At 46.1% G+C, this 15,603-nt stretch overlaps 1 protein-coding gene across 1 annotated transcript in view; it reads right to left on the minus strand.

Annotated features, from left to right (window-relative positions):
- Window positions 1-514: 514 nt before the first annotated feature.
- Window positions 515-15,603, minus strand: part of LOC126988429 (uncharacterized) — a 36,873-nt gene continuing 21,784 nt past the window's right edge. The window contains exon 3 of the mRNA XM_050846513.1: window positions 515-2,426. Coding sequence (XP_050702470.1) covers window positions 1,982-2,426 — 445 coding nt within the window. The 3' untranslated portion in view covers window positions 515-1,981. The remainder of the gene's footprint in view (window positions 2,427-15,603) is intronic.

Consider the following 15,603-nt stretch of genomic DNA (forward strand, 5'->3'; position numbering starts at 1 on the left):
GAAACGCAGTCTTCTTGAGAATTATCCCAATGGTCGTGTTGAAGCATAATTTTAATGACACACACACACACAAGACCGAACAATAGGGTCTGTGTGATCTGAATATGTATCTATGTAAATCTCTCTCTCTCTCTCTCTGTCTGTCTGTCTGTCTGTCTGTCTGTCTGTCTGTCTGTCTGTCTGTCTGTCTGTCTGTCTGTCTGTCTGTCTGTCTGTCTCAGGGTTCTCTCGTGGGTCCCTGGTTGAGCGTCCAAAACGATGCACACACAGTAACGGTACTCAACCTGGCGGGGGAGGAGGAGGTGGGTCAGTGGAGGAGGAGGAGGAGGAGGAGGAGGAGGAGGAGGCAGAAGAGGAAGAGGAAGACTGACTGATTGATAGGGACCTGGAAACAGTGATCAGAGGGGAAAGACTCCGATGGTTTGGAGATGTGAAGAGAGCAGGGGAGGATACAGTGCTGGGAGTGTTGGAGAGATTGGAGGTAGGAAACAGTGATCAGAAGGGAAAGACTCTGATGGTTTGGAGATGTGAAGAGAGCAGGGGAGGATACAGTGCTGGGAGTGTTGGAGAGATTGGAGGTAGGAAACAGTGCTCAGAAGGGAAAGACTCTGATGGTTTGGACATGTAAAGAGAGCAGGGGAGGATACAGTGCTGGGAGTGTTGGAGAGATTGGAGGTAGGAAACAGTGCTCAGAAGGGAAAGACTCTGATGGTTTGGACATGTAAAGAGAGCAGGGGAGGATACAGTGCTGGGAGTGTTGGAGAGATTGGAGGTAGGAAACAGTGCTCAGAAGGGAAAGACTCTGATGGTTTGGACATGTAAAGAGAGCAGGGGAGGACACAGTGCTGGGAGTGTTGGAGAGATTGGAGGTAGAAGGAAGGAGACCAGTTGGTAGACCTAGGAGAACGTGGAGAAGGTGTGTACAGGAAGACTTGGCACTGATGGGATTGGTCGAGCATCGGGCGGAAGACAGAGTAGAGTGGAGGAGAGCCATATAGCGTCCAGCCGCTGATGATTATGTGCAAGAAAAATATTAAATGAAATCAACTAGAGCCATAAAACTATAAGAAGAAGGAAGAGGAGGCGGAAAACTGATTGATTGATTAGACATGTTACCGAGGGCCCATAAAAGCTAGACACTTAGCACTGTCCTTATCAAATTCACCTAAACTTTATAGACCAAGAGATTAAAAAAGGGTACTGAGGATTTTCAAACAGTTATCCATATGCATCAAAGGCCTTAGTAAACTGATCAAGCTTTATATATTGAAATAAAAAAGACACAAATATACTGTATAGAATTTGCTTGACCCAGAAAAACAATTAGTCTAGTTATCCATCAAATTCATTCTTAATCCCTTGACTGTGGATTTCCTACCAGAAGACCTCACCGAGCTACAGGAGTGGAACAAAAAGTGGCTGCTACAATTCAGTGAAGAAAAATGTAAAGTCCTGCACCTTGGGAGGGGATATCCAGCACACCAATACTACATGGGAAAGTTGGAAAGTTTGGTTTAGTGGGCGCAACATCAATGGTCATATGCCGGAGAGAGACAGAAGGGGAAGGAATTATAGGAGAAGGGAACAGACCCCAGGAGACAGGAAAAAGTTGGAAAGTTTGGTTTAGTGGGCGCAACATCTGTGGTCATATGCCGGAGAGAGACAGAAGGGGAAGGAATTATAGGAGAAGGGAACAGACCCCAGGAGACAGGAAAAAGTTGGAAAGTTTGGTTTAGTGGGCGCAACATCTGTGGTCATATGCCGGAGAGAGACAGAAGGGGAAGGAATTATAGGAGAAGGGAACAGACCCAAGGAGACGGGACACAACCCCCGATTAATACCTGGTACACATTCACTGCTGGGTGGACAGGGGTGTAGGGTATCGGAAAAGCCACCCAATTTTTTCCACTCCACCCGGGAATCGAACCCAGGCTCTCTCGGTTGTGAGCTGAGTGTGCTAACCACTACACCACGAAGTCCCCTACCACATGGGAAACACTCCACTATCTACCACAGAGGCAGAGAAAGACCTGGGAGTGTATGTTACCAGGCTACCAGTGAAGGGATATCCAGCACACCAATACCACATGGGAAACACTCCACTATCCACCACAGAGGCAGAGAAAGACCTGGGAGTGTATGTTACCAGGCTACCAGTGAAGGGATATCCAGCACACCAATACCACATGGGAAACACTCCACTATCCACCACAGAGGCAGAGAAAGACCTGGGAGTGTATGTTACCAGGCTACCAGTGAAGGGATATCCAGCACACCAATACCACATGGGAAACACTCCACTATCCACCACAGAGGCAGAGAAAGACCTGGGAGTGTATGTTACCAGGCTACCAGTGAAGGGATATCCAGCACACCAATACCACATGGGAAACACTCCACTATCCACCACAGAGGCAGAGAAAGACCTGGGACTATAATGTTACCAGGCTACCAGTGAAGGAAAAATCCGTGCCAATCGCAGCAGACGGGTTAAACTGATCCAAATATAGATATCAATATTAAAAATGAACACCTAAGAATATCAAATAGTTAACTTGACCCAGAGGCAGAGAAGGAGCGCAAGGGACACAGATCTTCCTTCATTTATATTTCTCCTCTTTCTCTCCCTCCCTTTCATCCCTTCCTCCTCCACCTCCCAACCAATTTTATCTAGTCCGCACCGGGAAGGTCAGGCTACACATTGCGAGAGGAACAAGAAACAACAAGTGAAACAGCGACCTTGTATCTGGTGTACCGAGGGTCACTTTTCCCTTGCAACTTATAAAAAAAAATATAAAAAAATAAGTCTTGTTCTTCCTGGGGTGTGTAGTCTGGTCTGCTTTTCCCAGTGCAGACGAGAAAATAGTGCCTGTTTCTTATGCTCCTGATCGTCCAGACACCTCAACTGTTCTGTAGTTAATCCATCATGGGAGAGATTTGCACAGCATTCTTTCAAGAGGAGGAGTTTTTTTTTCTTATGTCTACATCTATAGCACCCATATGACACCTCTCCTCCTGAAATTGACCTCCCTTTCGGCCACTCCTCTGTACCCTTCTTAGGAGCGGTGAGCAGCGAGCATTTTTTCATAATGTTATTTTTTTTAGGGGGGGGGGGGGGGGCGGCCTTGTGTTATCTCCTTTGCTGTAAAAATAAAAAGTTAAATAAATAGAAAAATTGACCTCCCTTTCGGCCACTCCTCTGTACCCTTCTAAGGAGCGGGGAGCAGCGAGCATTTTTTCATAATGTTTTTTTTTTTTTTTTAGGGGGGGGGGGGCCTTGTGTTATCTCCTTTGCTGTAAAAAAAAAAAAAAAGTAAAATAAAAAAAAAAATTGACCTCCCTTTCGGCCACTCCTCTGTAGCCTTCTTAGGAGCAGGGAGTAGAAGGCATTTTTTCCATTGTTGTTTTCTTTATTTATGTCCTTGAACTGTCTTTTTTCTCTCTCTTTTTTTACATCAAAGGACACGGCTCAAGGGCAACAAAAACAACTTGCCGCTCCCACGAAAGTAAAAAGAGTAGCGAATAGCGAGGTCAATTTCGGATGGCGCTAAAAAAACAACAACAAAAAAAAAACATGTACCCTCCTAGACACCCTAATTCTCCTTGATCTCACCCTCGAAACACCCTACCCCCCCCCTCACACACACCCTAGATGCACCCCCTACCATCAAGACCCTAACCTCATGCCACCCTCAACACACACCCTACCATCAACACCCTAACTTAACTTCATGCCACCCTCAACACACCCCTACCATCAACACCCTAACTTAACTTCATGCCACCCTCAACACACCCCCTACCATCAACACCCTAACTTAACTTCATGCCACCCTCAACACACCCCTACCATCAACACCCTAACTTAACTTCATGCCACCCTCAACACACCCTCACAAGTCACCATTTAGCCTTCAGTGTATCACCCTTCCCTAACCTCTTAAAGTATCCAAACACACACACACACACACACACCCATACAGCACCCCAGACCCCACTCACCCCAGACAGCGGAACCTGGATGGCAGCCGACCACACCGTTTCCCCGCCATCATCCCCGGCGGAGGAGGAAGACTCGGGGCACAGGGGGATCATGCGCTGGGAGTCCCATGCCCCTAGACAATCATAGTTCCCGACGACACACACCTGTTGGAGGGGAGGGGAGGGGGGTGGTGAGGGGGTGGTGGGAGGGTACCGGGAGGGCTATTGTGTTAGTAGAAGGAGGAGTAAGAAGTGGTAGAAAGAGATAATAAGGAATGGTAACTTGGAATATGTGCTTTGGGAGAGGTGCGTGTGATGTGTCAGGGTGGGATGTGCATGGGGGATGTGTAAAGGAACAAAGAGATCTACTGCTTTAGGGGCGAGAAGTAGTGAAAATGAGGAACAGTAACCAGGGGTATGTGCTTTGCGAGAGGGGCGTGTGGTGTGTCAGGGTGGGATGTGCATGGGGGATGTGAATGGGAAAAAAGAGATCTGCTGTTTTAGGGGTGCGAAGTGGTGTAAAGAACAGTCAGTGAGGAATGGTAACCAGGGATGTGTGCTTTGTGAGAGGGGTGTGTTGGTGTGTCAGGATGGGATGTGCATGGGGGATGTGTATAGGAACAAGAGATCTGCTGTTTTAGGGGTGAGAAGTAGTGAAAATGAGGAACAGTAACCAGGGATATGTGCTTTGCGAGAGGGGTGTGTGATGTGTCAGGATGGGATGTGCATGGGGGATGTGTAAAGGAACAAGAGATCTGCTGTTTTAGGGGCGAGAAGTAGTGAAAATGAGGAACAGTAACCAGGGATATGTGCTTTGAGAGAGGTGCGTGTGAGGTGTCAGGGTGGGATGTGCATGGGGGATGTGTATGGGATAAAGAGATCTGCTGTTTTAGGGGCGAGAAGTAGTGAAAATGAGGAACAGTAACCAGGGATATGTGTTTTGCGAGAGGTGCGTGTGATGTGTCAGGATGGGATGTGCATGGGGGATATGTATAGGAACAAGAGATCTGCTGTTTTAGGGGCGAGTAGTAGTGAAAATGAGGAACAGCAACCAGGGATGTGTGCTTTGTGAGAGGGGCATGTGAGGTGCCAGGATGGGATGTGCATGGGGGATGTGTATAGGAATAAGAGATCTGCTGTTTTAGGGGTGAGATGTGTAAATAACAGTCAATCAGGAATGGTAACCAGGGATGTGTGATTTGTGAGAGGGGCTGGTACACAGTCAATACAGTTTTTGAAAAGGTAAATATGTTGCAAATCTTTTCAATTTATATAGCAGTAGTAATAGTAGTAATAGAGGAGAGAGATGATTTTAGGAGAGCATTCGACAGTACATATCTCTATGGTGAAGTGGTTTGCACACCTAGCTATGAATGGGTTTGAACATCAGCTGGGCAGTTAACGAATAGCCGATGCAGCTGTTAATCCTCCCATTCAAGCTTGTTAACCTGGTACCAGCGACGGGCCAAATTTGTGGCTTTACCGTGTAGCAGCGACGGGCCAAATTTGTGGCTTTACCGTGTAGCAGCGACGGGCCAAATTTGTGGCTTTACCGTGTAGCAGCGACGGGCCAAATTTGTGGCTTTACCGTGTAGCAGTGACGGGCCAAATTTGTGGCTTTACCGTGTAGCAGTGATTTGGCCAAATTTGTGGCTTTACCGTGTAACAGTGATGAACCAAATTTGTGGCTTTACCGTAGCAGCGACCGGCCAAATTTGTGGCTTTACCGTGTAGCAGCGACGGGCCAAATTTGTGGCTTTACCGTGTAGCAGCGACAGGCCAAATTTGTGGCTTTACCGTGTAGCAGCGACAGGCCAAATTTGTGGCTTTACCGTGTAGCAGTGACGGGCCAAATTTGTGCCATGATATAAACCCCCCAAAAATAGATGATACATAATCTGATCACAAATGCTTTGATATGTATTATGAAATGGTTTGTGTGAGGGGTGATTTTTTCTCATTTTTCTCACTTGGAGGGACCATTAAGAAACATGATCCCCACTGCTACCACCGAGTTAAGTCTCTTGGTCCTGAAACTATCTTTGTTGGTGCCCTCTGAATCCTCTCTGCTATCTTTGTTGCCACCCTCTGAATCCTCTCTGCTATCTTTGTTGCCACCCTCTGAATCCTCTCTGCTATCTTTGTTGGTGCCCTCTGAATCCTCTCTGCTATCTTTGTTGGTGCCCTCTGAATCCTCTCTGCTATCTTTGTTGCCACCCTCTGAATCCTCTCTGCTATCTTTGTTGCCACCCTCTGAATCCTCTCTGCTTTCCTCATATTTGTCATTGTGCTCGGTGACCACTGTTGCTGGGCCTTGGCGCATCATGGTTACAATCAGTTCCTTTATCATTTCCTCATCCAGATACTGAAGAGCAACTTTTATGCTTCCCACCAGTGTGTATTTACCTATTTATAGCGTATAGGGCATGAGGTCAAGCTTGGTCAGTCCTGTCTCCCAGTCTACATGTGTCCAGCTTTTCCTTCATTATATGGCCACTGCCTGTGTCTCTGTTTAGTCCAGTCCATGTATTCACACTCATTATCATCCTCATCATCATCGTTTAACGTCCATTTATTCCCTATGGTGGGGTTGGACGGGATGTGAGCCTCCTCCACTGTTCCCGGTCCACAGCCATTTCTTCCGTGATGTTCAGCTTCCTCACATCTTCCTCCACCGCCTTTCTCCACATCTTCCTTGGCCTTTCTGGTGGTCTTCTGCTCTCTACCTCAAAGTTCAGTGCACCTCTCAGGATGTGCTCTCCTCTTCTCCTCACATGTCCAAACCACCTTAACCCATCCGCTGCGATTGGCACAGATTTGGCTTTCAGTGGTAGCCTGGTAACATATGCTCCCAGGTCTTTCTCTGCCTCTGTGGTGGATAGTGGAGTGTTTCCCATGTGGTATTGGTGTGCTGGATATCCCTTCACTGGTAGCCTGGTAACATACACTCCCAGGTCTTTCTCTGCCTCTGTGGTGGATAGTGGAGTGTTTCCCATGTGGTATTGGTGTGCTGGATATCCCTTCACTGGTAGCCTGGTAACATACACTCCCAGGTCTTTCTCTGCCTCTGTGGTGGATAGTGGAGTGTTTCCCATGTGGTATTGGTGTGCTGGATATCCCTTCACTGGTAGCCTGGTAACATACACTCCCAGGTCTTTCTCTGCCTCTGTGGTGGGTAGTGGAGTGTTTCCGATGTGGTACTGGTGTGCTGGATATCCCTTCACTGGTAGCCTGGTAACATACACTCCCAGGTCTTTCTCTGCCTCTGTGGTGGATAGTGGAGTGTTTCCCATGTGGTATTGGTGTGCTGGATATCCCTTCACTGGTAGCCTGGTAACATACACTCCCAGGTCTTTCTCTGCCTCTGTGGTGGATAGTGGCGTGTTTCCCATGTGGTATTGGTGTGCTGGATATCCCTTCACTGGTAGCCTGGTAACATACACTCCCAGGTCTTTCTCTGCCTCTGTGGTGGATAGTGGAGTGTTTCCCATGTGGTACTGGTGTGCTGGATATCCCTTCACTGGTAGCCTGTAACATACACTCCCAGGTCTTTCTCTGCCTCTGTGGTGGATAGTGGAGTGTTTCCCATGTGGTATTGGTGAGCTGGATATCCCTTCACTGGTAGCCTGGTAACATACACTCCCAGGTCTTTCTCTGCCTCTGTGGTGGATAGTGGAGTGTTTCCCATGTGGTACTGGTGTGCTGGATATCCCCTCCCAAGATGCAGGACTTTACATTTTTCTTCATTGAATTGTAGCAGCCACTTTTTGTTCCATTCCTGTAGCTTGGTGATGTCTGACTGTAGGAAATCCACAGCCAAGGGGTTAATCTAGTCTTACTCAGCAACTCCTCCAGGCCACTTCTAACCACTTCTTCATTTGAAATTCCTGTATGGAAAACTGTACTTCTTTATGCCTTTCAAATGTCTCCTTTCTTAATTTCTTACTGTGTCCCCTTAGTTGCTTCCTCCCTTCCATCTCAATTAAATCATTTCTATCCAACACGTTCATTCCACTTGTGTTCCTGTACAATGCTATCAGGTCTCCTCTTTCCCAGTTCCTCTAATCTAGTCTCGTACGGCAGGCTTGATAGTTTTGGCACCATCTTAGTTGCAATCCTTTGACTCCTTACAAGTTTCCATATGTCCTTTTTCCTGTGTGGTGACCAGACGACTGCTGCATACTTTAACCGTGTAGCAGCGACGGGCCAAATTTGTGGCTTTACCGTGTAGCAGAGATGGGCCAAATTTGTGGCTTTACCGTGTAGCAGAGATGGGCCAAATTTGTGGCTTTATCGGTAGCAACAGCGGCCAAATTTGTGGCTTTACCGTAGCAGAGATGGCCAAATTTGTTGCTTTACTGTGTAGCAGCGACGGGCCAAATTTGTGGCTTTACTGTGTAGCAGCGACGGGCCAAATTTGTGGCTTTACTGTGTAGCATGACAGACCAAATTTGTGGCTTTATCGTGTAGCAGCAACGGGCCAAATTTGTGGCTTTACTGTGTAGCAACAACGGCCAAATTTGTGATTTACTGTGTAGCAGCGACGTCAAATTTGTGGCTTTATCGTGTAGCAGCAACGGGCCAAATTTGTGGCTTTACTGTGTAGCAGCGACGGGCCAAATTTGTGGCTTTATCGTGTAGCAGCGACGGGCCAAATTTGTGGCTTTATCGTGTAGCAGCGACGGGCCAAATTTGTGGCTTTACCGTGTAGCAGCGACGGGCCAAATTTGTGGCTTTACCGTGTAGCAGCGACGGGCCAAATTTGTGGCTTTACCATGTAGCAGCGACGGGCCAAATTTGTGGCTTTACCATGTAGCAGCGATGGGCCAAATTTGTGCCATGATATAAACCCCCAAAAATAGATGGTACATAATCTGATCACAAATGTTTTGAGATATATTATGAAATGGTTTGTGTGAGGGGTGATTTTCTCTCATTTTTCTCGCTTGGAGGGACCATTAAGAAACATGATCCCCGCTGATACCACCGGGTTAAACCACTCTTTTTTTTCCCCCTCTTCTTTCTCACACAGTAGGGCACCCACTCTACCACATCTTCATTGTAAGTTTTAAGGAAGTGGTCATATTTTTGTTGCACTTTTCTCAGCTTTATAATTTCTGACCAATTCATACTTCCGTCCAGCATTCGGGCAATACTCGTGCAAGCGTCGTGCCAAAATAATTCACACTCCTGGGATGGGCCAAAGTGCTTTCGGCCCTCGCAACAACTACTTCCAAAGACCACAAAGGAGATATAGTCGGGTCCTCACGAGTGTTTTTCATATTCGTGGTGCAGAAGTCCTGTCCAAATATTACTAGGTTCATAAAACTATCCATGGAAATACCCACAATATCTCTACGAAAGCCTTATCAAACGTGGGTGTGTAAGCCCTGAAGTGACCGAGAATATGGGCCCAGTGTCGTGGCGCTTTCGTCCCGAGATCGCCCATGTGTGAATAGAGGGTTTTAGCAAGATCTGTAGAAGGAAAGGTCACATCAATTTGGGCTTATTTTGGAGGGCTCTATAAGGTGAGCAGCAGGGGGACTTGACCGCTCATGACCCGGTCAGTCTGGTCAGACCTGCCGCCGCGTGAAAGTCAAAGGGGCTCCACTAATTTGTGTATTATGGGAAAATTTGCTTTAAAATTTGAAAAAATGATTCTCTGTATCGCGTGTGTGTGTGAGAGAGAGAGAGAGAGAGAGAGAGAGAGAGAGAGAGAGAGAGAGAGAGGTGGTGGGCAGGGAAAAACCAAAAAAAAAGAGGAACTAAATCTGTAATGGTTGAGTTAGTCATTCCTAGTATAATTATCTCTATCCCCCCTCCCCCTCCCTCCCTTGTTTCTCCGAGAGGGGTCCCAGGTCCATATTCTCAGACGCTTCCCTCCCCCTCCCACACCAACTATTTCCAGCGGCCAAAAAGGAGGTTAATCGGATTTTCATGACTGTTTCTTCACGTTCATGGCACAGGAGAAAGGTCACACTACCACCAGGGCCATTAAACTACCCATGGAAATGCCCAAAGCTCCTACGAAAGCCTTGTCAAATGAGTGTTTCTTTAGGTTCACGGTACAGAGGAAGGGTCACACTACCACCAGGGCCATTAAACTACCCATGGAAATGCCCAAAGCTCCTACGAAAGCCTTGTCAAATATGTGTGCTAGGGGTCCAAAGGGTTTAAGAATACGGCCCTGCCAGACCTCTCCATTGGTTACTCTGTCACCCCGCCAGGCATCCAGGCGGCGTCTCATTGGTCCTCGTAGTGACGTCATAGGATGCGCAGTAGCGAGAAGTTACTTGACCTCTCCTTCTATAGATCTTGAGTTTGATGACCCAAGGAGCCTGTCTTTCCCCGATGTCAGCGATCCTGCCGTGGGAAAATCTGACACATCTGCGAGTCCCGGGAGAGCTTCCTATACCCAACCTGACTTCCATTCTCTCTCTCTCTCTCTCTCGGCCAGTCTTATAGTCCAGTACAGCACGTTTGTAAGCTCCCCAACCAAACACAAAACACAACGAAAATTCCTTGTATAGTGTTTTTTTCACATTTGTTAACTTTTTTTATGCCCTTGAGCTGACTCCTCTGCTGTAAAAAAAGAAAAAAACACTATACAAGGATTTTTCGTCGTGTTTTGTGTTTGGTTGGGGAGCTTACAAACGTGCTGTACTGGACTGTATGACTGGCCCTTAATATCAACTAGAGTAGAAATGCAACGTTTTGGAGCCATCTGATTAATGTAAAATCACTTAGGTTTAAGGACAGACCACCTAGTCTGGACCATGGGGTGTGTGGTCTGATTTTCTATGTAATTATATGTAATTCTCTCACGAATGTTTCACGAATGAGGACAGATCAAAATTGTTTATGATCGATGACACTTTGCGTACGAGGAACAATGGCGTAAAACTCAAATGTAGACAAGTAAATTCAGACTGCACCAAATTTTTCGTCACCAACGTTGTAGTGCGAGAATGGAATAAGCTCCCACCGTCAGTGGTCCAGTGTAACACGATTGACTCCTTCAAAAACAAGCTCGACCGTCACTTCCTTGAACTTAATATTAACTAGAGTAGAAAAGCAACATTTTGGAGCCTTCTGATTAGTGTAGATTCACTTAGGTTTAAGGACAGACCACCTAGTTTGGACAATGGGGTCTGTGTTGTCTGATTTTCTATGTAAATCTCTCTCTCTCTCTCTCTCTCTCTCTGAAGGTGGTAGTGGCGGCCAGCTGGTAGTGTGGTGGTGGGCACGTGGAATGAATGTGGTGTAGGCGTGGATGTGGTGTGTGTGTGTGTGTGTGTGTGTGTGTGTGGAGGAGGAGGAGGAGGAGGAAGAAGAGGAAGCGCATGTGTCAAAACTGAAAAGAAAAAGAATACAAGAAGAAGAAGAAAAAGAAGAGAGAGAGAGAGAGAGAGAGAGAGAGAGAGAGAGAGAGAGAGAGAGAGAGAGAGAGAGAGAGAGAGAGAGAGAAGAGAAAATTAAAAAGAGAAATGAAGAAAAGGAGGTGATATTGGATAAGGGAGAGAGAGAGAGAAGGAGAGACAGAATGACAGAGAGAGAGAGAGAGAGAGAGAGAGAGAGAGAGAGAAACATAAGAACATAAGAACGCAGGAGTCTACAAGAGGCCGGTAGGCCTGTACTAGGCAGCTCCTTTGACCCTAAGCTCCCCTGTATCTAACCCCACCTAATATCGCTGTCCATGAATTTATCTAGTCTATTTTTGAATGTGACAATTGTATTGGCACTCACCACATGACTGCTAAGCCTATTCCAATCATCCACCACCCTGTTAGTAAACCAATTTTTGCCTATGCCCCTGTTGAATCTGAATTTATCCAGTTTAAACCCATTACTTCGTGTCCTACCCGGTTCTCTTACCAACAAAACCTTATGAATGTCTCCCTTATTAAAGCCCTTCATCCATTTATAAACCTCGATCATGTCTCCACGCACCCTTCGCCTTTCTAGAGAATGCAAGTTTAACTGTTTGAGTCTTTGCTCGTATGGCAAGTTTCTCAACCCCTGAATCATCTTAGTCATCCTCCTCTGCACCGATTCTAACATTTTGATATCCATTCTATAGTAAGGTGACCAGAACTGAACCGCATAGTCAAGATGAGGTCTAACTAATGCTAAATATAGTTTGAGGAAGACTTCGGGACTTCTGTTGAGAGAGAGAGAGAGAGAGAGAGAGAGAGAGAGAGAGAGAGATGCCTATTACACAGCCCTGTCGCCTGAGGGTAGGATGGTCATGAACAGGTGTAAGTATGCGGCCTGCCTGTCTGCATCTCCCGAGGGACAAAGACACCTGGGTTGAGCAATCAAGGTTAAGAAACTCTCTCTCTCTCTCTCTCATCCAGAATCACTTCTCCTTTTTCTTCACTTCTCTTTTTAATTTTCGCTTCTGCATCTCTCTCTCTCTGTGATGGAAAGGGAACGGAAGGGATGGGAGAGAAAGTGGGAAATGGGAAATTCTCTCTCTCTTTGTCTAGCTCTCCTCTCTTCCTCATCCAAAATCACCTTTCCTTTTTCTTCATTTCTCTGTTTAATTTTCTCTTCTGCATCTCTCTCTCTCTCTCTCTCTCTCTCTCTGGGAAGGAAGGATGGGAAGGAGAAATGAAATTCTCTCTTCTCTCTCTCTCTCTCTCTCTCTCTCCTTTCGCACTGTTAATCGATGGTGCGCAAGTGTTTGAGGTGAACTGCAACATACATTTATAGGATACTTACATCACTAATAGCGATGAAATAAGTATTATGATGACTTATAAAAGGAGGAATGTATAGCAGCGGTAGACATTATCTATAGGTCGGTATTATAAGATATTTTCGCTTCTAACATCAACTATTTCTAAAGGTCAAAGAGGGGGTCAATCGGGTTCTAATGAGTGTTTCTTTAGGTTCACGGTACAGAGGAAGGGTCAATCTACCACCAGGGCCATAAAACTACTCCTGGAAATGCCCCAAACTCCTACGAAAGCCTTGTCAAATGAGTGTTTCCTTAGGTTCACGGTACAGAAGAAGGGTCAATCTACCACCAGGGCCATAAAACTACTCCTGGAAATGCCCACAACTCCTACGAAAGCCTTGTCAAACGAGTGTTTCCTTAGGTTCACGGTACAGAAGAAGGGTTACACTACGACCAGGGCCATAAAACTACTCCTGGAAATGCCCACAACTCCTACGAAAGCCTTGTCAAATGAGTGTTTCCTTAGGTTCATGGTACAGAAGAAGGGTCAATCTACTACCAGGGCCATAAAACTACTCCTGGAAATGCCCACAACTCCTACGAAAGCCTTGTCAAATGAGTGTTTCCTTAGGTTCATAGTACAGCAGAAGGGTCAATCTATCACCAGGGCCATAAAATTACTCCTGGAAATGCCCACAACTCCTACGAAAGCCTTGTCAAATGAGTGTTTCCTTAGGTTCACGGTACAGAGGAAGGGTCAATCTACTACCAGGGCCATAAAACTACTCCTGGAAATGCCCACAACTCCCACGAAAGCCTTGTCAAATGAGTGTTTCCTTAGGTTCATGGTACAGAAGAAGGGTCAATCTACCACCAGGGCCATAAAACTACTCCTGGAAATGCCCACAACTCCTACGAAAGCCTTGTCAAATGAGTGTTTCCTTAGGTTCATAGTACAGAGGAAGGGTCAATCTACCACCAGGGTCATAAAACTACTCCTGGAAATGCCCACAACTCCTACGAAAGCCTTGTCAAATGAGTGTTTCCTTGGGTTCACGGTACAGAAGAAGGGTCAATCTACCACCGAGGCCATAAAACTACTCCTGGAAATGCCCACAAACTCCTACGAAAGCCTTGTCAAATGAGTGTTTCGTTAGGATCATGATACAGAAGAAGGGTCAATCTACTACCAGGGCCATAAAACTACTCTTGGAAATGCTTGTCAAATGAGTGTTTCCTTAGGTTCAGGGTACAGAAGAAGGGTCAATCTACTACCAGGGCCATAAAACTACTCTTGGAAATGCCCACAACTCCTACGAAAGCCTTGTCAAATATGTGTTCTTGGGCGGCGAAATGTCATAAAACGACCCTAGTAAGCTGGTGGCCACGCCCGCTCAGCTTGTCAACAGTTTATCGCGCCCGCAGTGTTGGCCCGCCTCATACTTATACTATTATTATTATTATTATTATTATTAGAGGCGAAACTGGTAGAGGGACGCGCACACTGTGGGTCGTATTATAAGACATTTCGCAGCCCAAGAACACATATTCGACAAGGCTTTCGTAGGAGTTTGTGGGCATTTCCAGGAGTAGTTTTATGGCCCTGGTGTTAGTTTGAGCCTTCTTCTGTACCATGAACCTAAGGAAACACTCATTTGACAAGGCTTTCGTAGGAGTTTGGGGCATTTCCAGGAGTAGTTTTATGGCCCTGGTGTTAGTTTGATCCTTCTTCTGTACCATGAACCTAAGGAAACACTCATTAGAACTCGACTAACCCACTCTTTAACCTTTAGAAACTGTTAATGTGAGAAGCGATAGTGTCTTGTAAAACCAACTTATAAGCCGCCTGTTCAGCAGCCCCCAAACACCTGTACAGTCAACTTTTAGTACAGTGTTCGTTGGTACTGACTATCACTGATGCTGATATTCCCAAGTGTATAAACGTGTAGAATGACATCAAACACAGCGAATCAAGCATTTATATAAACATACGATTTGAACAGAGCAAAACATTTCTTCAACTGCTAATTAACCTTGAGGATCGTCCCCCCTCCCCCCCTCCCTTACACACACACACACACACACACACACACACACACACAAATACTAGTGGCCTGACGCTCAGTGCCAAGGTCAGTACACTTAAATCCGACTAACATGTGACGTCACCATAAAAAAAAGGGCGGGGACCGATGTCTGTGTGTCAATTTCAATCTCTCTCTCTCTCTCTCTCTCTCTCTCTCTCTCTATTGGTAACACGAGATTTCATGTGACTTTTTGCGCTGAGATATTAAGCATGCTTGGTGTGTGTGTGTGTGTGTGTGTGTGTGTGTGTGTGTGTGTGTGTGTGTGTGTGTGTGAAAATATTGTGTTGTATTAAAGCTTTACATTCTGTACTTCCCCATAAATGTTAGATATTTACCTATAAGTTATGTCATTGTCTGCCTGCCTCTGTGTGTGTGTGTGTGTGTGTGTGTGTGTGTGTGTGTGTGTGTGTGTGTGTGTGTGTGTGTGTGTGTGTGTGTGTGTGTGTGTGTGTGTGTGTGTGTGTGTGTGTGTGCTCGCCCCCTCAGGCAAGTCAGCTGCACTACGATTTAAGTTTAATTGCATGTCAAGTAAATCCACATTCAAACCCCGCTCCATTTAATTGACCTCACGAAAATGGCTCTCATCAACCCACTTTAATAAAATTCCCGATAAAATACTACCGCTATTATGGAAAACTTGTAAACTTGTGGTAGGTGCACCCGCCACGCAAGCATTTGAATCACTACAGCCCCGTGCACACCTTTCTTACTACGCCCCGTAATCTAAGACGTATTTTGCTAAGTCTATATATATACCAAGTCAAGTCACTCTGCTTAAAAACTGCGACCGGTACGCGCAGGAGACGGTTTTGGGGCGGAGCAGTGGGATGACGTCACTTGGAGCCAAAAAAA

Source organism: Eriocheir sinensis, chromosome 69 (assembly GCF_024679095.1).
Source record: "Eriocheir sinensis breed Jianghai 21 chromosome 69, ASM2467909v1, whole genome shotgun sequence".
NCBI lineage: Eukaryota > Metazoa > Arthropoda > Malacostraca > Decapoda > Varunidae > Eriocheir > Eriocheir sinensis.